Here is a 26250-nt window from a genome sequence, read left to right as displayed (position 1 = left end):
ACGCGTCGCACTTTTTGACCAATCAGAAGTCCGGAATGCGATCGGGTCGTGACGTCACGTCATTGACAATTGCCCGGCTTACATTTAGTCGGCCATTGTTGAACTTCGCTAAATAACCCCGACGAAACAGTCGCTGGCCTGACTGAATTGAAGTGAGGAATAAAAAATATTCGAGGCTGTGGAATAGGTACCGTGATACGATAAAAGTAGATTAAAATATTGTGATATTTTAATGAACCAACAAGAAAGAATGAACATTAATTAAACTCGGATAAACAGTAAGCGTAGTCGTAGAAAACTAACCTGAAACATTCGTGATACTACGTGTGATCATAATAAATCGACTGAGTGATACTAGTTGTTTAATTAATTAACATTCGATTTCACGAGACGGTTCGACCTGCGAAAAGGAAGATATTTTTACGAAATGGTGAGTCCGAAGACTGCGTATTGCGAATCTCGTTAATCTTCACACTGTCATATTTTAGGTTATATTATCATACAGCCGGTTCTCTGTCAAAACATTGTTAAAAATGAAGGAAGATGGTTACAATGTGAACCTGAATAATACGAGTATGAAAATCTTGTAACTGTCGTTTATTTCTAGTACGCATTGACGCACAAAACTGAAAATGCGCACGAAGACAGCGTATGGACCTGTGCCTGGGGTTCCATGAGGAAGAAAAGTGACGCAGGGCCGGATAATGAGAATTCAAGGTTTATGCATCAACATTAAATAGTCGAAACATGAGCACGAATTCGATTCAATCTAACATACTGTGTTCGTCAATTACATCCATTCGTCCTTCCAGAGACTCGATGCGATCCAATGAAGACGAGACTAGAGAGTATATAGTGACTGGCTCCGTTGATGACAGTGTCAAAGTTTGGCAAGTATCCAACGGCGGTCTAAAGCTGAAGCACAAATTGACTGGACATTCTTTAGGCGTTGTCTCAGTTGCCGTTAATTCCGACGGAACAAGTGAGTTGCGATCGTTATAAGGGTTTGTAAGCTTCCTCCACAGCTAGACTGCTGATCCTTCATTTCCTGTTGTCTGACGGTTTGAAAATTTACTGTTTATAAATTGTCAGAATGTGCCTCAAGCTCGTTGGACTCAAGTCTTAGACTTTGGGATTTGGACACTGGTGAAAAAGTGTCCAGCATAGATGTTGGCCCTGTGGATATTTGGACGGTAGTTTTCTCGCCAGATGATAAATTCATCGTTTCTGGAAGTCACGCTGGAAAGATTCATCTGTATGGAACAGAAAGTGGAAAACAAGAACAGACCCTAGACACCAGAGGTGGAAAATTCACGTTAAGTGTTGCATATGTAAGTAAATTAAAACATAACTGTTCAAACTACAATTTTTCTCAGAAATTGTCTCCTCTACGGCCTTCAAAATACTCTGAATCAATGCCTCAAAAGATTTGACAACTTCAGTTTCAAGTGCCAAGTATAATGCAATTATTATAAGGCAGGACTCAACATTTTAGAGAAAATCTATTCTGCTTCTATTTTAATACACTCCTTCAATCTCAATTTCATATTTATGATGGACCTGGTCAACCTGATTACTGTATAAGGGATCCATTTCCATTATAACACCGTACACTTTGTGTCATTACTGGGCTATATTTTAGAATACAGAAACTATGCGCATACTACTACCAGAATTATTGAAATGTGTTTCCGATTCGCAATATACTTTGTTTCTCATATGCTGAAAAGCTTTCGCTTTGCGCACTTAAATTATATTTTTTATCACACAATTTTGACATCTAGAGTCCCGATGGAAAATATATTGCCAGTGGGGCTATAGATGGAATAATCAATATCTTTGACGTGGTGCATGGGAAAGTACTACGGACTCTTGAAGGTATGTAACCCTGATAAAATTCATAATTCCAACATTTTTTCAATTATTGGAAAGTTGAGATATGTTCACGAATAGTAACCATCAACAGGACACGCTATGCCAATCAGATCTCTTAGTTTTTCACCGGACTCTCAACTCCTTTTAACTGCATCTGATGATGGACACATGAAACTATATGACATGTGAGTGGAAAAACTTTGAATTTTATTGAGAAGAAGTTGCTATTTTTTTTTTTTTTTTTTTTTTTTATTGATACTTGTAGTAGGTAGAAGTTTGATAACAATTATTGTGAAATTTGATTGACAGAAATATATTTAAACTTACCTTTTTCCAATGCTTAGAAAAGATGCTAATGTGGCGGGAACTCTTTCGGGTCATGCATCTTGGGTACTGGGAGTAGCATTTGCTCCTGATGGGCAAAAATTTGCCTCCAGTAGTTCGGATCACACCGTCAAAGTATGGGAACTAGCCCAACGGCAGTGCCTTCATACATTCAATGAGCACAATGACCAGGTACTGAAAAAATTTACTGCAATGTTTTTTTTTCTACTTCACGTTGACTTGCTAATATTGTAATGACTTTTAAATTTCAGGTATGGGGAGTAAAGTATAGTCCTGATAAAAATAACATGCTCGTGTCAGTATCCGAAGACAAATCTATTAACCTTTACGATTGTCCTGTATGAAGATTTGTATATATAAAATGTATTGTGAATAAACAATGCTTTTTTAACATAACATGGAAGTTGATCTTATTTTTTTGCCTCATATTAAAAACCGAGTTGGTTGGGCGCATTTTTATTTTACGCATGATGCGTTCACGCAAATCAGGATATTCTGATAAATGAAAAACAGTATTAGCTATAAATTTTATTACATGGTAATTAATATACAAATTATTGAATATTGGTCAAACATAAAGCATAAGAATGAAAGAAATACATCTAATATCTATTATAGAATAGAGAGGCTATTATGAAGTGATTGCATAAGAACCTCGGATAGTAAATTTGAGGTGTTATACAGACCAAATACAATAAAACTAATATTTATCAAAAACTAATCAGACCCTGATTATTTTTTTTCCAAGTTGGGAAGATTAAATTTAATTAACCTGAACTGGAACAGGGTCTAATATAAATAAGAGAAAACTTTTCCCTTCTCAATTACACAGATCGCGGCAGTCCGTTCGAGTACCACGCCAAGCATTCACCTCCATCGGAGAATATTTGTTTGTGTTTGACTCAGGTTGGGGGTGAAAATGAAACAACAGAGAAGAACGTAGAAAAATAAATTAATATATACACCTAGGTACTTATAAAAGTCTTTATATCAAAGACAATATTATGATAGGAAAACGTACGAAAGTAATTATTTAATACAGAAAATAAATGTAAAGAAATCGAGCGATGTAGGAAACGCATGTGTGGCTTAACACGTTATTTCGATACAGTAAACCATTATTGTAGCGACATTCTTCAGTCTAGCAAAACAAAAATGTCTAATTTGGTCTGTATACATCGAGAAATGACGATATAGTTCGATTTTGGAGAATAGTTGGTAGATAAGTATTGGATAAATGTTGAACGTACATCTTTAGGTATTAATTCATGTTCAAAATATAAGCTTTGTTACCCCTACAAAATTGCGGGCAGACTAGAAACATAAAAGTGATAGTTACAAAGGCCTGTATTTCTCTACCTGCACCTGTTGTGCTGCAAAAAAGTGTTTGTAGAAGGTGTAAAATTCTTCTCGTAACGTAGACCATTGTACAGCTATAAGTTTTCTTTACTACATTTTACCACGAATTTTTTTCCTTTATCATGCGCCATTAGAATGATACGCAAAATCAATTTTCTGTCAACGCCACTATCAGTCTTGAAATATAATTACATACATCTCATTTTTTAATAAAGAGCGGTACACTCTTATTCTTGGACTAAGTGAAAAAAAAAATAAAAAAAAATAAAAAAACTAAAAAAAAAACAGTATCTTCTTTGAAATCATGTCATCTGAAAACTACAATGAATGACAATGAATACCTAATCTCGTAAATGTTGTACATTACATACATAATATCTGATTACATACATATTAACGATTAACCTTCCTATTTGCTCTATCTTCTTTCATTATATACACAGTAAAATAAATATTTAAATGTGATAAATAATCTGCTGGTCTGTACTATAAATTATGTCAATCAATCGTATGGAGATTATCATATTTACAGTTACATATCTTCAGCTTTCAAAACGTAAGGTATTACTTTCTCACGCAATCCACGCACCTAGATATTATTTGCTGCGTAACATATCAAATTGCACATTGACCAATGCAATAAGAGTATAAGTAAAAAAGTCCGTAAAACCGGTCATTCCAACTCCGTGATTGGATTTAAAAAGAAAATTTCTGCCGGCAAAGGCTCATAATCTTGGCAGTTTGATCGAATAGTAACAAGTAATTAAAACCACTACCTTAAAATCACAGAACGAATATACAAAAGTATCCAGCAAGGGCAATATGAATAAATATTTAAAATGTTAAAAACGCAACCGTGTAGACTTTGGGCAAGCTACCGAATTGGGATGACCAGTCTCAATCAAACAGATGAATAAAGAAAATCAATGCTACCCTTGCAACTTACTGAATTCTATTCATTTCTCTATTTATACCGTAGTTACTCTCATGGAACTAGTAGTGATTTCCATTTGACATTCCGTCACCACAAGCTTACCATCAATTTCACTAATGTTTGCTTTTACCGGGTTACTTTGTTTGGGATTGTAATTAAACGGTGGAACGATTGCTGATGCTGGAGTACGTACTGAGTTGACATACGTTTGCATTTGCGTGTTACCACCTTCTGTCTCTGGTGGTTCAACTCGTATGAACGATCCAAGACGGGAAACGCGTTTTGTGGGATCGACCTCCACAGGATCTACCGAGGGTTGAGTAGTCTGTGGTTTTCTCAAAATTACTGTGCTATCGTCTATCTGTATGGTGTTTCTTGTCCCCGCTGATAATTCGGGATATTTGACTGGGATCTTACAATGCGCTTCTGCGATACTCATTCCAGTCAAGTCACACGAATTCCGATACTTCGGACTAAGGCCTTGAGTATCTGTTACCTTAGCAGGCTGCTTTGCCACATTAGATTTAGGTCTACCTGGCGAACCATTTCTGCTGATATCTTTAGGAACTCCCTCAAAAGTAGAACTCCGAATTAATCGAAATGTTGGCGGCTTGGTGGTAACAACCGGATTCCCAGATTCAATGGTATCGTTGGCAGGTGTGATCCAGTGCCTCGTATCATTTTTCTCAAAACGCTGTTTGGTCTTGCTCTCTTCTACTCTTTTCCACAAGCTCGCGATTTTACTGGTGGCTTCTTTGGAAGTCCGACGACCTTGGATGCCCGTAGAAGAATTTGACACTATGCTGGAATTACTATTAGACCTTTGGCCCAGGCAATTCGTTTTCTTTGTAGTCCGGGCGGATTCGTTACTTTGTAAACTTTGATTGCTAGGAGAATTTTTAATCGGAGATCCTATGAGACTTCGTTTTTGATAAGTAACAGTGGGTGACGAATTTCTAGCTTGATCTTTATCCAAATTGTTCGCTTTAGTGAATTTAGACTGCTGCGTTTGAAGAATTTTAGTAATCGGTTTGGACTTGCTGGGAGTCTGAATTTTGGAAGGTGAAGTTTTTATTGGTTTAGCTATTTTACTTCTGTTTGGCGAACAGGGTGGAAGCACTGTTGGCGCATTCTCAACTTCTGGTTCTTCTTTTGTAAATGTACCTTGCCTTTCGAGAGGTTTGATCGCAGGTTCCTTCCTGTCATCTTTGAATGCATACGAAGCTGAAGAAGAACCCAAAGGAGTAGTATGGCGTTTTGTCGATTTGGAATAATTAAAAACGGTCCCTCTCTGAGGAATAGAAGTTTTGTTTGCAGTCAAGGCAGAACCCTGGATCCGTTTTTCCACTGCACAAGCAGACGGTGATATGATTTTAGAGTTGGCAACTGATTTCTGTTGATGTTTTGTTGGGAAACTTGGATTATGCGTTTGCCTCAGAGTAGTCGCTCTTGTTCCTCGAACCAGAGGTGAGGTATTACTGCGTCCTATCGGTATTCCGCTAACAGCGCCGTTGTGTATTTTTGAAGGAGAAGTAGTTGGCGTTGATTTACGTGTAGTTGGCTTAAAGTACAGAGCTTTTCTTCGTCCTCTGATCGTCTTCGGACTCTCCGATTCAGATTTATCTGTAGCATTTGAATCGACGCTAGCATCTCTACTTATTGTTCCTGGTTTGACGATCCTTGGTCTTTTTGGTATCTGCGATTGATTGTTGGCACTATTCGACTCCTCGTCACTCTCATTGTTAGAATCAGAATTCCCTTGACTCTCTGGTTCCGCTGGTGATGCAAGATCTTGGAGCGAGTCTTTCGACGGAGATAACTGCTTTTGTTCATTGAATCTTGATGTAAAACTTAACACAGCAGTCGGCTCTGACAATTGTGATTTTCCAAACCTTTTGTGAAGTCCATCAGCAACACGCACTCTCGAATCATATTCCGACTCGAAGTCGTCTAATGTTAAATTCTGTGCCTTGCTCACAGTTAAAACATCTTCACCGATAGGCTTGCCGGAACTTGAGCCTTGGCCGACGAAATCTTCAAGCTTAGTTTTCATTTCACCAGGCGTAATAAGTAGCATCGTTTCAAGAGAGGCGTCAGAATCACCAAAGTGAGTTCCAGATATTACAGCATCTACATCTTTGCTAGCTTCCTGCGCTTCTTCGTCATCCAGTGTCCTTGTACGATATCTATCCTTGTTCTCAGCTCGTTTTTGCTTAATTGTTTTTCCCCCTGAAAGCTTTCTGAGTGTCGGAATACAAGATTTCACAGCCGATGACGCCTCTTCAGTTTCCGGACTCTCTGGATTATCTGCTAATGGTGTCTGACACTCTGTAGCATTGTACGCGACCAGTTCAGGGAATGGATTATTCAACACTTGGGTCTGGAATCGAGCTCTATCTTCTTGTCTCCGTTGTTTAGGCGTAAGCTTTGAAAAAGGTGAGCACTTACCACGGGCATATTTTCCAATTTTGCTCTCCTCATGATCATTCTTCCGCCGCTCCTCTTCTTCCTTTTTCACCATTTCCGCAGCAATAGTATAAGTTTTATATCTTTCTTTCGCCAATTGTCTTTTCTGCTTTGGAGTCAAGTTACTTTTGTTGTGCCATTTCTTTGGTGTAGACTCTGCTGAACTACTAACACAGTATTCAGATGGGATGGAAGTAGCTGCGTCATCGGTGTCATTGTCACATTCTTCTATTCGATCTATTGAAATTTCACGATCTCGACAAACTTCTTCCGTCTGAAGTTCATTATCGATGCACAGAGTATCGCTGCAAAACGTTTCGCTGGTCGGTTCCATTGTAGATTCATCCATCTCGCTTACCTCGTTAAAAAGAGAAGGGGGATTTATATTCTCCAGACACTCGCTAAGACTATTATTGCCACTGACTTGCATAGATTCCGCATATCGCATGCAGGTCATAGACAAAATATTGGCAACTGGTTTTAGCAAATCAAATATTGGATCGCTGGATGTTAAACTGTGTGAATCCTGGTCCTTGGTGTCTGCAACTTCCGAAGTAATACTTGCAACGCTCAGCATACTGTTTTCCATATCCATAGCATCCAACAATTCGTCCATCATCGAAGGTGGCTTGACATTCTCCAAGTGAGACATACTGGTGGTGCCAGTTTCGCTCAGTAAATTCTCAAGACTCCCAGTGTGATTCTGGTATTGACTGAGTGCTCTTTTAGCCATAACTCCAGCAGGAAGTGACTTCTTTCGTCCATTTCGACAGTCTATCGATATCTGACTCTTGAGTTGCAAAGGAGGAAGTGAAGCAGAATGACACCTTTCTCTGACAATTGAATGCTCGGTGGTATCGATAGGTCCGATCAAACTCGTAGTTAGTGATACAAGACTACCCATTGTAGACGGAGGCTTTATTGCATCAAGATCCATTGATGTCATACTGACTGCATCCAAGTCAAATTCTGCGACCCTTGCGTTAACAGCAGCTGCCAGTTTGTTGGCCTCCTGTTCAATTATCCTCGAATCCGTCATGACTTCCTGTGTGCCGATCAATTCATCAGAATACTCTGGATTTGGGATGGTCTGATCTTCTTGATTGTCGCTTTTGAAAGAGGCGATTAACGGTGCGCTCACGCTTATACTAGGAAAAGAAACATCATTTGGCGAATCTTCATTCCAAGTATCACTGACAACGCTTTGTTTCATAGCAGAAGAATCGCGTTCTCTCATTGCCTCTGTTTGCTGAACCAGTGTAGCTGTCAATCGATCCAACGAAGCAATCATAGCATCTGGATCTCTTTGTCTTCTATATTCTTCTTCCGTCTCCTCGCGATTCTTTGAACGATCGCCTTTGTTACAAGCCGCTCTTTCTACTGCAGAAAATAAAGGGTCAATCGTTGGTGATGTCACTTCATCGCTTAAGTTATCTTCTTCACTGTTATTCATATTCTCTATGTCATCTTCTATTTTACTTGGTGAAATGCCAGGTGAATATTCCGTCAATTTCATTGAATTTTTTTCTTCCACACCCTCACCATTGGTACTATTTTCCGAACCTACGCGATAATCAAAAAATATCTTACTCGTAGTATTTTCATTTTCACTCAGGATGTTCTTTGGTATTAAATGTGGAATATCGGTCGATGCATTTTCTACATGTTGATCTTCACTTTGATTCTCAACAACATTCTCTTCTTGCAAAGTTGTTGTAGGTTCAGGTGATACTCGATTACCACTGGTCGATGGAGCAGGACGACAGGTTGTCTCTGAAACTAGAAAAGTATCAATTGGTATAGATCAGAGCTTTGTAACTGGTGCACACTAATTGCTAGCTCTGAATCGGCTTGCTCCATAAATATAAAGCATGATTCATACCATTTTCAGCTATTTTTTCAACGAAAAATTTTGCTGCAACATCCAAAATGGATTCCTGCTTGTCACTGACGTTTTCTACAGTTAAATCGAGTTCTTCATTCTCCAATGCAGACAAAGTGAAAGCAGGTTTTGTGGTATTCCGACATATCTACATAGAACAAATATAATTTCAATAAAATTTTGTCGGTACATTCCGCCATGAAGGTGTTACTTTCGCGATTTTTGTTGAATAACTTACGTCTAATTTATTTGACCCTGCATCTTGTTCCAGAACATTTGAAATATCTTCAAGTCCTGCACTGCTGCAGCGAGGAAGTTCAGTTACAAGCGAAGGTATGCGTGAAATCTCTCTGGTAGGGTTTTCAGTATCGCCCATAAATGTGTCATTAGCGTCATGTGCGGGATGTCTGAAATTCAGGGTCTCCATTGTCAGACTCGCTGGGCCACCAGTTGCGTCATGCGTAGAGTGCCTGAAATTCTGTGTCTCAGTTATCAGACTCACTGGACCAGTTACGTCTACTTGATCCAGTGCAGAACTAGTCTGATATCGTGTTAAATTGCTGACAGGTTGAGGAGATTTTTGCAAACTGTTTCTTCTGAAGGGCGTCTTATGCCTGAAACAGATATTCAATAGTGTGCAACAAAATCACGGTAAAAAATTTCTTGAAAGAAAAAAGCATTTTGAAATAGTACTAGTTATTAAAATTTTGCTATTAGTTTTACACACCTTGCAGCTTCTGCTTCACTCGTAACATCAGCAAATAAGTGATCGCTACCATTATCAACTTCATTGACTTCGGTGTCTTCTTCTCTGTCTTCCAGTATGCTTCCAATTCCCAAGTTTAGCGACTCTCCTATTTCGTCAGATTCAGAAATACCTGCAGCAGATATTGCGCTATATTCTTTCAGTCTAGAATCATTAGCAATTTTTGGCTCATCATCTATTGTTAGACCATTTGGTGTCACATCATTCACAAATGTATTGTGCATCACTGAATAGGATTCGGCATGAGCTGGAATAATAATATAAAATCTATCGGTACAGTAACTATGTGTTTAGTAATATTCATAAAAATTATTCATATTATACATTATTCACTTCAGTAAAGACTTTTTGAGTTTTAATAAATTTATTATGTAATCACTGGACAATGCATTTAGTAATCTCTACAATTTAAACTGTCATATCATTACACTCACATAAATGTTGATCTGAAAGTGTAGACTCTTGATTTTGCATGTTGCTAGTACAAACTGGTTGTAAATTATTCACTGACATGCTTTCTGCTGGTGATTCTAGAAATTCGTTGCCGGTAAAACTTTCCAGCCGTAGGCTGTAAAGAAAATTATTTTTACAATCATGCAAGCTGGCAAATAATTTATTGCTTTCTACCAATTTTTAAAAGTGAATTGGTTTAACAGTAACTGGATAATTATGTCACAGTTTGTTAAAATGCATTACCTTGAATTGCTTGCAAGTGAGCTGTGTTCATCGAAGCCACTGAGTAAACCTAGAGAATCATATTGTGGAAATGTAAGGGAAGTTTGTTCCTGTTGATGATCCGTAAATTTATGGCTTCGGTCTACGTCTGAAACTGAATAGAATTTCATATAGCCATTGTTGGATTTTTCGGAAAAAAAAACACCAAAATTTTAACTACTGTGCATATTTAAAAACAACATCAAGTATGCTGGTCTGAGCTCGAGTACTAACCACTGTCAAGCGTGCTAATATCATTTTTGGCCTCCACCATGGAATTATTATTGCTTTCCTCTAATGCATTACTTGGTTTCTGCGTTATACTTGCTGCTGATTTGTCACCTACAACTGTACCAGTCAAAGAACTAATGCTGGAACTGGAATTAGACGCTTGATCTAAACGATAATTAGCGTGCTTGTCCAGTGAATTTAACGAGCTTGTTTCAGAGGAGTGTTTCAGACCCTTAGAGGGCTCAGACTTCCATGATTCATAAGTTGTGCTCGTAACTGTATTATCTTTGCCGTTGAATTCTCTGCACACTTTTAGGCCACTTGTTTTGTACTGTGTCCTTTCTTCTGCACATGGGTTTTTGATATTACTACTGTGGGGAAACTCCTCTTCGCTCTCTACAAAGTAACCGGAATGTTGTTTTTCATCTTGGTCGACATCGCGCAAAGTATATCTTAGTCTGTAATCTACTGGCTTGGATACAGTAGTATCTTTTTTAATTGCTCCCATGATTTCGCGGTTTTCATTTCCATAATGCACACACTCATCCACCTGTTGACTAGAAGTCACAGGCAAACTTGCACCAGATCTTGTGATGCTTGACAAACCAGATCCTTCGGAAAAATACTGAGATTTAATATCGTCACTGTTAGCTATAAGGGGGTTATTCAATTCGTTGGACAATGAAGACTCGTCAATAGAGGATCGCATTAATATCTGAGAGCAGGCTGCTTCTTGATCTGCAGCGGAAGCCCACGACATAGTAGAAGTAGTACACCGTAAGTCTGCCACATCATTGAAAGAAAGTTCATTTACAGCTCTTTGCCTCTCTGGGAAGGCATTCTTATAACGTAGAACATATTTTCTGTCCGAATTAGCCACTTTAGCAGTGCTATCTGCAGAAATTCCGGTGTTAAATCCTGTTGCAGCATGAAGGGAAGACGATTGTTGTTTTGCTTGCGACTCAGTTGGCGACACTCCGTTCAATACATGCCGATTAACTCTTTCAAAAATCGTATCCGAGTGTGTACTAGTTATGGAACGAACGGACTCTCTACTCTCACTGCGAGCTACGCAGTTGAATCGCATACTGGATGGCCCAGGTTGGCCGTTTTGCATTTGATACGAATGCCCGCTCCTAGAATCAAGGTCAGCATATCGTCGCTCAACTTTGAATCCAAACTTGTCATCCTTGTTTGTGGGAGAAGTACTCGGCTCGATGTTGTCACAAGTTTCGGCCAAGTTCTGATCAATCTCCTGTTCAAGAGCCTTCTGCCTGCGCGCAACTAGAGTAGGCAAAGTTGGTAATCCCAAACCTCTAGCAGTTGAATCCAGATGGACAAGATTACTACTACCAGGTCGCGCGCCCAAAAGATTCTTCAAAGCAGCGCTGGAACCCATTGATATCATTTTGTGCTTGGAGTGAACAAGGCTTCGTAACATTGGCACTGCTCCAAGGTCCCACAGCATGCGTTGATCCTGAGGACAACGAGCAGACAAATTCCACAACGCACCACACGCGTTACTGACCACCGTTAAACTGGGAGATCTTAGCTGGCGCAAAAGGACTTGCAAGCAGCCTCTCTCTCGGAGAATTGATCTGTAGTCTTCTCTCACGGCTACATGACTCGAAACGTTTCTTAATATGCCCCCGGCATTTTCGACAATCGCCAAAGTCTTTGAAGGCGCTTTGTAGCTGAGCATGTCAACCAGGAAAGCCAGAGCACCCTCGACCGCGCATATGTCGATTTTGTTGGTACTGCAGTGAGCTGATAAGTTCCATAGTGCCGAGAGTATGGATTTGAGGGTTGACTCTTTTCTTCCTTCCATCGCAGCCATTGTAAGTCCGACGACTGCTCCTACCTCGCGTAACGTTTGTTTGCTACTACTGTCAGCTCGCCAGGATAGATTTCTAAGCACGCTAGCAGTTACTTGACGCAAATCGTCGCTAGGACTCCGCAATTGTGCGACCAGTGCCTTCATAAATTCTCTAAACGAGCAAAGAAGTGCTTTGTTGTTGCCGTCACCAAATGTCAGATTGGTCAGTGCCATACCAGCGTATCTACGCAGTGTGACGCAGTTCTGGTCGTCGCACTCACTCCCGTGGGCCGCGTGGTCCATTTCAATCAGTTCTGCAACGGCGTGCAGACCTCCCAACTGGCACATTGCGTGTCTGTGGGCTTCGTCGAACGAGAGTTTCATCAGGGCTGCTATAGTTGGACCCGGATGTCTGTCAAAATCATCTGGAAACATAGGAAAGGCAAAGATTGAGCTTGATGTCAAGTCCTATTTCACATTAACGCCGTGGTCGTAAACTCATTAATTACCGAGTGGTTGTCGTGCTGCAAGGGTTGTTCTCAGCGACTGACAGTAGTCTCTGAGCTGTTCCAGGAGTCTGAGTACTCTGGCTTCTCGTCGCCCAGCTCTTTCCTCACCTCTCGAGTGTACGATGTTGTGAATAGCCTGCGAGGCTCTGTCTCTGGTTTCGGGATCTTGGCCCGGGGCATGGATGAGTTGAACCAGTAAAGGGAGGCACCCTGTAAATTGCAGTTACACACATTCGGTCATCATTGCTTGGAAATACGATTCGACAGAATTGATATATACACTTTTCAGGAAACTTTAAAACCAACCGGATTGCCTCATCGCCAAACAACTATCCGTGGAATTACTCATGGACAGAAGGGTAGCGCTCATGTCTTCTCGCCCTTCCGCACCTCCGAGCATTCCCAACAAACTATAAACAACGTCCACCTTGGCTCCGAGTCTCCTCTGTCCTTGCATCTCTTGCGCTCCTCCGGGACATCCGACTCCCATACTCACGCTCGAGGAGAAGCTCATCACGCTTGCTATATCCTGAATGCAAAATTTCTTATACATATAGGTAGTTTACTTTCGCACAGATTGCTTACTTCAGGGATGCTTTCTCATTTTGTCATCCGGTACTACTTTGAAGAGGAAAAAACTATTTCCACAAATGACACTCACGTTGTGGACAGTGGTTGACGTGCTCTGTTGATTTCCGAGGCCAGTTTGTTGGCTGTTCCACAATCCTCGCTCGACCGGCCAAGTCCCGTGATACAGCGACGATAGTCTGTGCGTTCGGGAGCAACCGCTTGGCCCGCCGTCTTCTTCGCTGCTTCCATCTTCGTTGTACGGCTTACCACAGTGAGCAGGCAGCTAAAATTAATGAAAAATTGACGATAATCAAAGGTAAAGATCCGATGCAAGTGAAATATAAAGGTACCGGCGTAAGCTTCCGTAAAGAAATTTGACCACGTATGTATAAACTGCGATATCAATTTCTGCACACAAAATCTCGCAGTTGGAAAAAATCGTATCGCAAGATGGCACGTATATAATCAAGTGGATACACACATGTGTAGCAATATGACGACGTAATTTGACGAGTGATGAGGAACAGAGTGCAGAGTAAAGCGACTCTGTCTTTACTTCGTCAAGAAAGATTGAGATTTAGATACTGGGAAGATAAAATATTTAAAAATAGACATCCCTATTGGTGGGAGTAGAAAATCCGTAAAGATCGACGTATAAATTGAGATAAGGATTATGACGCGATCAAGTCCACGACAAAAAGGCGTGTGTAATATATATCAATTGTTCCTAACGAATCTCAATTACTAGAAACCATGCCTGCGACTTTAAGGAGCCGTTCACCGGTCACTGCATTTACTTACGATTAGCGTATACACGTCGTTCTTAATAGCACGAATAGACTGTTTAATTGTAAGAGTCAACTTATCGTTACATTGGGCTTCGACTTATCGGCGCTGAAGGCGTTTTGTTCGCTCGGTGCAATCAATACGATAGAAGAAGAGCGTGTAAATAACGTGCTTCCAGGCTCTATATAAGTTGATTTGACCAGCTTTGAGTAATTGTCGTTGTGAAACTATTTAACGACATTCAAATCGATCGCATCGTGGCCGGCAGGGGGGGAGAAGGGTTTTGAAATCGGCTAAAAAGCTTAATAAATCTTGCAAAATTAATCTCATCGACGAGCCTAGCTCGATCATTCGTACTACCGAGAAAATGATGAAGTTGCCGACCAGTATCAGAAGTTACAACCAGCCCGTAGGGTTGGAAACTATCTCGGTTATACGCAATATGAAAGATTGCGTACCAATCGGCGCGTATGTCTCTTTATTCATAAAAGTTTAAGGAAAGGGAAAGGGGGCAGTGAAGAAAAAGGTGCGTAAAAGCCGCGCGCACAATGTCGTGTTGTGAAAATACAAGGCAACAGAGTCCGTCAGAGACGACGGAGGGCGGCGCAAAATCAATACAACCGACGTGAGGGGGAGCCGAGTGCACGTCGGCGGTTGTAATAACCACGATAACTGCGATATACGCTGTCAAAGAGCAAGGATCCGCCGATGCACTCCTCGCAATTTCCCCGAATGAAAGAAGCGGAAATCGCATGTAGGTGTACAAAGGGCGCGCCGAGTGCAAAGGTGGACGGAAAAAGAAAACACAGGCGTGTGCAAGTCGGTCGTCGATTTCCCGATTATCCCCGAACGCGTACGACTCGCTTTGTCTCTCATCTCGCTCCTTAAGCTCCTTACCTCCGGGCTCGGCGTGCTCGACTTCCGCTCGTCCTTCTCCTTCAGTTCCGGCTCCATGACATCTTCCTTATTTACTTTTGCACCAGGCGTCGCGGTTGTTTCGGGCCGTTTGTACCGCGCGACTTGACTCGCCGCTGATCCGGGTGCACATCGCGTCGTCGTTCGCTGCGTCCGTCTCTGCTGCGACTGAGGGAACTCACCGGACTCGGGGAATCGCTGCTGCTGCTGCTGCTGCTGATCCGGCGTCGCCACTGCTGGGTGCGTCGTCGACGGGGCGTCGGATCCCCGAGTCGCACTCAGGGCCGTACGCTTCGCCGAATCGAGCGTCCCGACGCCCCCCAAACTCAAAACGGCCTCGGTCAGCCTGCCGGGGTTTTTGCCCCTCGGGAACTCTTCCTCCTCCTCCTCCTCCTTGACACCCTGCGCCACCCCCCGCTTACTGCGAGCCTGATTTCATCAAATATTTACTTTCATTGAGAGCCTTGTACGTGCGTACATGCTTCGTACGCGAATTTAATTATTGTCGGTACGATGATCATTTTCTCATGTCAATCCCAAGAGAGAGAGAGAGAGAGAGAGAGCAATAATTTCACCATTGGCTGCGACTTTAATATGTACAGTTCGTACACACCGACGCTTTGCAGCACACTCGTACGTATGACGGAGTGAACGGCGATCGCGATAACCTGGCCTACCTCCCTGTGCGTAATGTACGTACATACGTATGTCAAAATCCCTGCTGCTTACATCCGTCGTATCGTGTCATGTTTTACGACACTTTCGGGTACGTTAAACCCTTACGCCAGGTTCAAGAGCGCCTTCTTTAACATTCCGAAGGCGACCGCTTCCGGCCCACGTGGTCGGTATACCCACACATCGCATCGTCGTATTTTATTACTATCGCTATTTATGTTTTTACCAATTTCCTTCCGGTTCGTGCATCCGTATCATATATTATCGTCGAAAAATTATCTCGACGACTTTCGAATTTTTATTAGGTATCTACGTGGATTTTACGATGCACACCTTACGTCATGCGTCACGGCTGAATGACGATGATCGGCGAAACATTGTTCAAGAAACGCGCCGGCATCGAGGAATTAACGCGTAACCTCAGCAGCCTGTAGCGTTCGAGTTTCGTGTCGTACAGGATAAAGCCGATTCCTAGGTCTTACCGTAAACCGGAAGTGTATTTGTACTCGCGTGCGCACTTGAGCGTTGTGTAAGCTACATATATAATACACACCCCCCCCCCCCCCTCCCATGCGAAACCGTAAGCGCGTATTATTTCGCAATTACAGTTTCGACTGTACTCGACTACGACAAACATTGCACCTTGCATCGCGAATGAATCATCCGCCCTGATATAAATTCGGCAGAGATACCGATCTTAGGTGCGATTCAACTTGGCAGAACTTGTTTGCTCAACGAATCAAAAAAAAAAAAAAAAAATTAATAAAATAATGAGCAACCAAAAAAAGTAAAAATGAGTCAACCTTTACTCTCCGGTGCAGAATGAACGTGATCCAGTTATCATCGCGCTGTGTCACTGACGTATGATATGTGACATTTAACTGGAATAATAAGCGCTTTGTGCCCCGTCACGGTTTACGAATGATACGATGTGTGGGTTACATTGCAGCCCGTATAATATAATATATCTCGCATATCGTGTGTCTCGTTGTAACTTATTGTGTATAATACACGTGGATTCGTTGTCGGTTTCCAAACTCGAGCATGTGTAGCGGTTACTGTGTATGCTTTAATTTTGTAGCGACTCGCACTTCGGTAGATACGCATGCGACTGAAATTTATACCCGAGGAAATGCCCGTATCCGAGATAATCGTAATTCGTTCCCGGTATCTTTGAAATTCCACCACGTTTCGTCGGGTCGAGATTTTGAGTCACCCGGTATTACGCGAACGGTTACTCACTGTGTGAATTTACTTACGCCAGAAACTTGGGTACTGTTTTTGCTGAAAATTCCGTCCACATTAACGTACACACGCTCAGTTCCACGCCTTTGTGGTTTCTCGCTCCAAGCATGCTCAGCAGCTTTGACCATACGGCGATATCTTGCGGTATTTAACACGGTTCTGCGTTACGGTGGCTGGACTTAATTGCCCTTCTTCTTTTATCCAGTTTATAATTAAACTATAAAAAAAAAAAAAAAAGAAACACCTACACGGACCCCCAACTCCGTGATCTCGGACAGGCGATTTTTAAGCGACAAAAACTGCGTGGGGTTCAAGTACCTAATCGTCAAGCATGACGTAGTCCGACGTACGTGTTAATTTCTATCGGGTTTATCACCTTCCAAGCTCCACGTGTACGATTCGAAACCCAAAGTCTAAAAAGAATGAAACTCGCCTGGTCTTTAAGGGACGCGGGTCAAAGTTCCAAACCCTCAAAGTTCCTAAAGACTGGATTACATCGCACGGTGAAAATTTCTAACGGTCGAAACACCGAACGTTATGGTATAACTACTTGACCTCACACGCGGAGGTTCGCAACGTTCCAAGTTTCGACCATAAAAAATTTTGATCCTCACCCGGGTTCAACCCGAGGCAAAGACCCTCCTCGGTTGTCAGATGCCGAAGCGGTGTAATCGACGTTGTAAGAAAAGGTGCTTAAGGACAAGGATGACCTACAGATAAGTCACGCGTTGTCTCGCTAATCGTCACCTTGTCAAAGTCGGATCGTGGGCTCCTGGAGTCGATGGAATGAACGGGAATCCTGGTGTTGGATTGGTTGGTCTTCGCCCTGACAGCGTTGCACAAGTCGGTAGTATTTTCCTCCTTATCCACCGCAGCGTCGGTATCGACAAGGAGAAGCGAGTTTCCATCCCTTGGATGTTCGCCGTACTGCATAATCAGCCTGAGCTTGTTCTGCTCGGTTTTAGTGATTTTCGAATAGTCATTTTTTATCTGTTTCTGATCGTTTGAACCGTACTTGCCGCTCCTCGGTGTCGGTATGAAGGAGTTATTGCCCTGCACTCCGAGCCGAAGAATGTTTTCCATCTTCACTGACGTTTCGTCGTCGGCACTTCACCGCCACTCGAGATGACAAGATGGTCGTTTGACATGTTCTATTTTACGCCCGGACCACCACCATGTGCACTTGCACTACGATACGGAACGCCGATCCGGTTCACTCGGCTTCTTAAGCGACGTTATTCCTATTCGTCTTGCACCGCTGCTGCTGCTGCATGCACTGCTGCACCGAACGCCGCGGAAAATTCGCGAGATCGAGCAGAACTGCAGATTCAAGCGCGCAGACGCTAAAGCAAAGATTTTCAAAATGTCTCGTTGACATTTACGTCCCGGAAAGTAACGCCGCGTTGATCGCGCCTCGGGTATACAATCGCGTTGGGTAACGAAATTGGCAAATTCTCGTTCCTTCTCCTTCTTCTTCCTCTTACATCTTTGCGAGCTGCTCCATCGATCCTCGGTTGATCGAAATTCCCGCACGTACGATGGAGAATAAACTGCGCAGAATAAACGAGTAGAACCGACTTGCGATGACCGCTGCTCCGAATCAACTATCTCGGTTATCAATTTCTGCAGAACGGACGTCACCGACTGCGGTGAATCTATTTTCGAACAACGTGCCGGCGATCCGTTCTTATCCGACAACGCATCCCGCGGGGCGACTGACTCCTGGAGCACGACGTCCGCGATTTCACAGTTCGACCATTATCCGCGGTTCACTGACAACGAGCACAATCCCGGTTCTTATGTAAAAATCTTCGCCGCTGGACCGAGAAAGGGCGTATCTCTGTCCTAGGTATAGACGTACGCAATGTAATTCACGTTCCGACGACGAGCGACTCGACGCGATTAGAAACCGGCGCACGCCGACGTCCTCGAACCGCCGGGATGATCTGGCGTCTGCGGGAAACTGCAGGGGGCTCCAGAGGCTGGAAGAACAGCTGTGGGCTCTGACTCACTCCCTCGTCTCTTTCTCTCTCTCTCTCTCTCTGTCCTTCTCTACGCAGCGTTATCTCCGTTCCCCCATCTCTGTTCCCCTGCACACTCAGCGAAGCGAGTCCTCGTTCCCCGTTTTTTTTTTTTTTTTTCCATTTTGTTGAAGCTTTTTTGTACGACGAGGATTACATCCAAATCCGAAAGCTTTCTCGTGAACCGACATGCTCCGTTTTGCACACTTGCGCAAAGTTCGACCGTTTATGGTGGTTCTTAAAAAGGTCATTTTTGAATTTCGACCAGATCTTGCCCGAAACAGATTGTTCAAAAATAATTTCATAATTTTTTCGAATCTTTAAAGCAACTCTAATTCGTGCCCCGAAGAGGGTGCAATGAGAGAAATTTTTAGTTCCGGTTACCGCTCAGTCCTTAATTATTTTCATTGTTTACCACAATCGAGAAATATAGTTCTAAGTAGAAAACGAAAATTAGTTTTCCAGCTGTTACCGGAAAGTCTAGTATCCGTTACTATTCTTTCTCATTACGATCACTGTTGCTATATTGTCTTGCAACTGTTGCGAAAATTTAATGCTTGTGCAACGATAAATTGACGTTAAAGCCTCGTTTAACTAAAAAAGTAGAGTAAACCGAAGAAATTGATTTTGCGTTGCAATAACCAAAAAAGGATCGACAATAGCGCAAAATGGTTACGTGTACCTCGATTTTCGTAATTCCAACAATGTTCAAACAGTTTTTTTTTCGAAGATACTTGTTTTATTGAATTTTCTAGTTACTGTAACAAATGAAATTTTTCACAGTTTGGATTTCATTCAACCCTTTTACGAGTACGTCGAATATACCGAACGGATTTAGATGAAATTTCGTACGAGGGAGTTTCGTGGGTCGCTGATTAAGAATCTGAACTCGAAATTACAAAATTCAAAATGGTGACGATCTTCGTCTCGGCACGTACTTTCACCTGCTCGATCGACTTTGTGCACTGTATGCGGCTTGAGCTAGGGTCAAGTACGTTTCAAAGGGTAACGTAAAGAGAGTCCTTGATTCTCTTTGTTCGTGCTGCACGCTGTGCAGGTTGGGATGTATGTTGCAGGTGATAGCGGACTTCCATTATGCCGCACGAGTGACTTTGTTTGAAAAGAAGAAACGATCGATCTCGACACTGTGCTTTGCAGCGTTTGTAGAAAATATTTTTTTTAAGAAAAGAAACAGGCTTACGTTTTTCTTTGGGGCGATTTTTACTCGAAAGTTTTATGCTTTGAATAAAAAATGTCGTTCCTTGGTTGCGGACAAATTATAAAGTGAGTACTGTACATTGTAGGACAACGATGATAAACAAAATTATGTCACTGTGGAAATATTCGCACAATGATGCACCGAAAAGTTTTCACTTTGGAAACAATGTCGTTTTTACTACAATTCAGTGTTAAACTTTTTCCCGTAAGATTGCTAAAACTGGAAGATTATAATGATAATCGTATAACAAACATTTTATCACGAAAACGAAACGATGGCTTCTTGCTTTAGCCTGCACGAAAATTTCTGCATCTCTTAATTCAGCAATAAAAACAGTTGAGGTCGTTTAAACAACTTTTAATGAAAAGTCCGTTTCCCGAAAAATCAGACTCCTCCGCAGCATTGCGTACGGCAATAATTAAAGAATATATTTCATTCGCGTCCTTACAATATATTTCGCCAAAGTTGTAAGGGAGGCTCCCCTCTTTTCCGTGCATAATAACAAGGTATCTCGTTACGTGCAAACGTGCTTCCAAAATTAAGCGATCCGGGGTCCCTGAGGAAGGGAAGGAAGCTCGTGGTGCACGGGGATCGATGAAAGCAGGCGTAAGACGGAAAGTGGCGTAAGAATAAATGCAATAACTTCCTAATTCCCAAGGGGGGCCGCGCATCGTGCAGGAAGAACTCGCTGCAACCGGGTATTATATATATCCTGCGGCTGCACGGCAGGATCGACTCGCCGCGTCGCAGAGAACCTTCGGCTCTTTTCCCTGTCGGCGATGCTTTTATTAGAGGGAAGAGCGAAGCTGAGGGTGCTTTTCCGCGCCCCCCAACCCCCGCGGAGCAATGATCAATAGTTGTCCGCCTCCCCCGGCCGAGGAACCCTCCGCCACCTCCGCCCCCATCGACACCCGGACCCTCGTTTCGGAGAGGCGCGCATGCCCCGAAAGAGATATCCGACCCCTGCAACCCCCGACGCGATATAGACGCGGTAAAGTCGCGGGGGTGGGGGAGGCGAATTGCACCCTCGTACGGCGATTGCGCCACGTCGTGTCAGCGAACTTGGAAGAGTAAATCACGTGACCTTGATCCCGACTGATAACGCCTACACGTGTCGGTGATGCAGGGTTGCATCTACGTATAAACATTATTGCACACGGTTCGCGGAATTGAGCTTTATCGACGACGGTTTGTATGTTTGGTACCCGTTTGTGCTTTTGCATGATCTGATTTTCGTTCAGGTATAATCGCGGCGATTGGAAAGTAGGCCTGAGGCGAGTTTAACGAACCGCATATTTGGCGGAACAATTGTTACTGGATGTAGAATAATTGCGAACACTTAATTTACAGCTACGAGTAATCGTATAAAGTACCGTTTTGTATTATCGACTTATTTCAAATTGATTTAAATGATAATTCGTAGTATTTGAGGCTGAAAAATATCTAAGGTTGTACTAGTTTTTTGATAGAGAATTTTTATCAACGTATTTCGATTATAAAATTCATGTAGAGACGTTCGAAGACATGTTAATTGTGTTCATTGATTATCAGCGAAAATTTCGCTGAAGGGTTTGGTTGTTGGATAAATTTTGCAAAATACAATACAGACGTGATTGTATCAGTTTATCGTTAGACTTCTCTGAAATTCTCTGAAGATTCTGTCGGGAATTTTCAAGTGTGCATTTCTTGATAGGCAAATTAAGGAAACTTTTCTCCCGCATCAGAGAATGTTTCGGAGTGAAATTGGCAAGTTTTTAATGCGTGATATGAATTTCCAAATTCTTCGCCGAACTATGATACATGAGGTACCAAAAAAATGTGTAAAATAATATAAAATAAGTATAGCGATAATAACGACAGATTCCCAAGTTTATTGTAAATAGAATATCCCTCGAAATGTAAATTTAGAAATTTGGTATAAAAATTCGTACGCGATTTATAAAGATTTACGAACACCCGGTCCCATCAGTTATTTTCCTCGGGATCTTCTCACAAATGCCCGGCGTTATAGCGATAACCGGCCCTGACCGAATGGGATATTTTTGGCGGACTAGGTCGCGGGGAATCGAGCAGAAATATAACCACGTGTCTACGAGTTTCGATGATAAATTACACGAATCTTGTTCACGTATGCATACGGTATAAGTATACGTAGTACACATGCATCGAACAAAACATCCGACGTATCGAAACGTGTAGGTACGAAATAATTCGCGAAACACGATACAAAAAATACGCGGCTTTTTTTCAAAATTATTATAAAACTATTCTTTATTTTTCCACGCAATCGCGAATAGACCGGTTTTAATATCTGGCAAGTGAAACTCGAACCTACCGACGAGGAATCGATGATACGCACGAAGTCTTTCAAAGTTAATTGAAGCCTCGGAAAGAAAATTCATTCGAACGTGATCCGGTGCTAGAGAGATTCTTTCTCTCTCTCCCTCCCTCTCTCTCTCTCTCTCTCTCTCTCTCTCCCTCTTTCTTTCTATTCTTCTCTACCTGACGATTTAAAAATAGTCCATTATATGCAACAGGCGCGTTGGCCTGCTTTGATCGCGCAATCATTTCTTTGAAACAAAATGGCGGTGAAACGCGCGACAGGAAGTTTTCACGTTACGAAATGAAAGAAAAAGGTACAAAGTAACAAGGGAAGAATGACGAGCACCAAACGGAGAACGTTTATAGCGTTGCCTAAGTTCATAAACCACAAGGCAGCTCTGACAGGCTCATTTTTGCCCGCACGTCAAGCTGCAGCTGCGGGAAACCTTGAATCGGTTTTTTGGACCGGTGCACACGTGGGAAATACTCTTCTCTTTTAGTTTCTTACTCTTATTGTTTATTCGATCTCCTAACGATCTACACGAGCCTCGTACTCACGATAAGAGATATAATTTATTGCGGTTACAATTTACAATGTAGAGATTTCTCAACTACTTAAATTTTTCATTCATTTTTCGACAACCGAAAAAATATAGTTGCGGGTACAAAGTGAAAACGAGTTTTTCCGACATAACTAAAAAGTCTGGCAGATATATATACGTGTTGCTATTATTTTGATCATGTTTCCTTTACGCTAGAGTTTCCTCCAACGGTCTAAGTTATCCGATTTTATTGGCCTTATTGGCTCCTAAAAAATCTGTCATAAAAAAATCGGGGATGCTCCAGAGACTTACCTCCGCCGATTGTCGCAGTTGTCGATTCTGCCAGGCGATGAGACGCGCTGTCAATTCGCCGGATTGTAATCCACCCCCGGAATTTGATCCGCCCCTGACGCAGGGGCTGACTCTCTCCGCCAAACTGCGGGGCAAAAAGATTTCTCTGCAATTTTAGGCAAATTTTTTCTACGCATCGCGAGACAATGTGAATTTTCTTGTCGGTAAGGATCGTCTGGTTAGACTCCGCGTTAAGCGCGTTCTTCCACCCCGGGTCGTAAATAAAACCACGGGCATGAAGGAAGAAGGCAAATAGATCTTCCCGACCCCCATATGCGCGGGACATGGGTGACCCAGTCTATAGATAGAATTTGTACACGCTCTGCCTATCTGTATCTATGATACGCCTATTCTTGTTTACCAGCCTAGCGAGAATATCGCACCTATCGAAAAAAGCGGGGGGAAGAAGCAGGATTTCATTTCAGTTTATTTGTTCGACCGAGTTGTTGGGCAAGTGCAAACGTAATTCGACGAAGAAAACTTGGGGCAGGGTTGAAATTTCGAATTTGAAAATTTCCAAAAGCGATTATTTCCCGATTAAATCAGTTGCTGGCGAAATTTGAAGTGAAGAAATCAAACTTTGAAGAAACAACAGAGTTTCGAATGGTCGGAAACTCGATGGCTCCAAGTTCCGAAACGCAAGATTCCGGAAAATAAAGTTTCGAAGGAGTAAAATTGCAAAAATCGAAGTATGTTATACCGACACAGCGTAATTTACTCGACGAGTGGTTTTGACAAATCAGAGAAAAACGAAAATCAGAATGACCAGGATTGCGAACGTAAAAATATCGAAAATCAGAAACAAAGACATATCAATGTGGTGAAATTTCATCGAGCCAGAAATTCACAGAACCGAAAATGTTCGATTAATTTCTTTACTTCACGTTTTTCCACCAAAAAATTCAGCGCTTTCGGAACTTTTCAAATTCGGAATTTAAGCCCCGCCCAAAAAACTTGACAATATGAAGAGTTGCACAATTTTTATTATGTTATACGCGACTACAAAACAGAGGATTAGCGACTTTATTCTCGCGCGTTCTTATCTCACTTATCGCGATTCGCGATCAATCAGAATATCATTTATCCCCGCCCTTATCTAATCAGTTATGATATATCAGCAGATCGTATGTCACGTGCACAAATATTATGCTGTGTTTAGTTTTGGCAAAAACTGAACATGAAACGAGACTCGATCGTTATAAAAATTCGTCGTTTAACTAACGCGTGCATGCCTTGTACAAATTATAGGTACGTGGGAAAAATTCAACCTTGATACTCACCTTCGCGAAGCATGATTGTGACATTGTCCAAAGTCGAATCTTCGGTTATTTTCTGCACGCTGGCGTATCACAGCGTCGCACGAATCGGCCAACAGCTTTTCTGGAACGAGGAATAAAGGAACGGCAAAATATTACATGAAAAACGATCAAATTATCATACACCCGCAAGATGTGAGAAACTAGATCGTCTCTTTTTTGAAATTTAGAGACGCGCGTTTTTCTCTAATAAAAAACAGCTTCTTCCCGATGCCAATCGTTTCGATGGCGATCTGTTCAGTCTCGCGCCGTTCTCGAGAGTTGTTTTAAAACGGTTTTGAAGGGCTTGTAAACTGTGGAAAAATACTGGCCAGAAAAACAAACAAATACCGTACGGACGACCCGAATCAAATGGGTAGATACTTAGGAAACTAGGCATGCACCTATAAGATTACAAGTTGAGATTCCGCAGCGGCACAAAGCGATTAAACGCCCTACAGAAAGTGTCTAAATTGAGTCAACCGTTAAAACCAAATGGCCAGAGACTGTCGGGAAATTAGACCCAAAGCTGTTCATTCACTCAGCAGATTCCAAGCCCGCGTGTTTCCCTGATATAGAAAAGAAAACAAACAAACAAGTACGCGTCATTCAGGCTAATTCTCTCTCTCGAATTTCAACGTCAATTATCCCGACCGCTTTTTATCTTCCCGGATGAAGCGTGAGGGAAGTTTGCGGTATAAAGTAGATAACGTCGCTTTTGGTTTACGAAATAGTTTCTAGTATAACCGCAATGTCTGTGTAGATATACGGAATTGTCCATCTGCGAGGCACGGAGTTTTCGTACCGATTGACCCGCGTCGATTCGAAAATAGTCGAAAACAGCGCGGAATCTTTGCAGCTTTGAACTACAGCCTGCGGGTCTTTCGAGCATGCTATTTCCGGTTAAGCATCTGGCCAAAAGGATCCTGTTTATACTACGAAATATAGAGGAGAAATAGGGAGCTTGACGTCAGCTTCGAAGATGAAATATAAACGCGGTATTGAACGAAGGATAGCCTCTTTCATTCGTTAATGTTTGCAATTAAGTAGAAATTCATAGGTAGAAATAAATACGCCGCAACTCACTTAGATAATCCATAGTGGCGTAATAAATTTCCTTCTATTCGATCACCAAGGTGGTGGATGTTGGTGGATAAATTTTTTCTGCGCCCGAGGGATCCATCGATTTTTCAAATATAGGAACTTGTGTAACGTTGCGGTAGAAGAATTTATCGTAATCGTGAACTGGGAATGATTTCATACCGATCGCAACGGGTTAACCTATTCGACTGGTGTGTAAGACATCTAATATGCGACGTTCCGCCTTAGTTATCTCGGCCATACATCATCTCAGATATTTCTGCGATTGACAGCCTGCAATTAGATTTGAGCACGTCGATCAGTCCGCGTCT

The 26250-nt window shown here is 42.1% G+C and overlaps 2 protein-coding genes across 10 annotated transcripts in view; one reads left to right on the top strand and one right to left on the bottom strand.

The window, feature by feature from the left end:
* The first annotated feature begins 81 nt into the window (after positions 1-81).
* On the top strand, positions 82-25526 carry LOC107219365 (WD repeat-containing protein 61). The gene is made up of 10 exons (XM_046733251.1): positions 82-430; positions 608-717; positions 813-982; positions 1093-1331; positions 1785-1878; positions 1967-2060; positions 2220-2391; positions 2472-2570; positions 14402-14412; positions 25517-25526. The coding sequence occupies exons 1-8, from the start codon at positions 428-430 to the stop codon at positions 2562-2564; spliced, it is 975 nt and encodes a 324-aa protein (XP_046589207.1). The 5' UTR covers positions 82-427; the 3' UTR covers positions 2565-2570; positions 14402-14412; positions 25517-25526.
* The window catches only part of LOC107219364, a 33207-nt gene continuing 10112 nt past the window's right edge, over positions 3156-26250 (bottom strand). For 4 of the 9 annotated variants that reach the window (XM_046733038.1, XM_046733079.1, XM_046733041.1 and 1 more), the window contains 13 exons: positions 24824-24923; positions 23505-23628; positions 15151-15597; positions 13559-13750; positions 13204-13426; positions 12898-13107; positions 10576-12813; positions 10324-10456; positions 10062-10195; positions 9589-9874; positions 9100-9475; positions 8862-9009; positions 3156-8758 (listed from right to left, as the gene is read on the bottom strand). In XM_046733038.1, the coding sequence (XP_046588994.1) occupies positions 4548-8758; positions 8862-9009; positions 9100-9475; positions 9589-9874; positions 10062-10195; positions 10324-10456; positions 10576-12813; positions 12898-13107; positions 13204-13426; positions 13559-13750; positions 15151-15597; positions 23505-23628; positions 24824-24923 (8822 nt within the window). In that variant the 3' untranslated portion in view covers positions 3156-4547. Of the gene's footprint in view, positions 8759-8861; positions 9010-9099; positions 9476-9588; positions 9875-10061; positions 10196-10323; positions 10457-10575; positions 12814-12897; positions 13108-13203; positions 13427-13558; positions 13751-15150; positions 15598-17835; positions 19028-23504; positions 23629-24823; positions 24924-26250 lie in introns of those variants that run through there. The other 5 variants (XM_046733057.1, XM_046733050.1, XM_046733064.1 and 2 more) reach the window with 5 other exon arrangements.

The sequence above is a fragment of the Neodiprion lecontei genome, chromosome 1, assembly GCF_021901455.1.
Source record: "Neodiprion lecontei isolate iyNeoLeco1 chromosome 1, iyNeoLeco1.1, whole genome shotgun sequence".
Taxonomy (NCBI): domain Eukaryota; kingdom Metazoa; phylum Arthropoda; class Insecta; order Hymenoptera; family Diprionidae; genus Neodiprion; species Neodiprion lecontei.
Note: the sequence above shows the minus strand (reverse complement) of the source record. Positions and strands in the feature narration are given on the sequence as shown.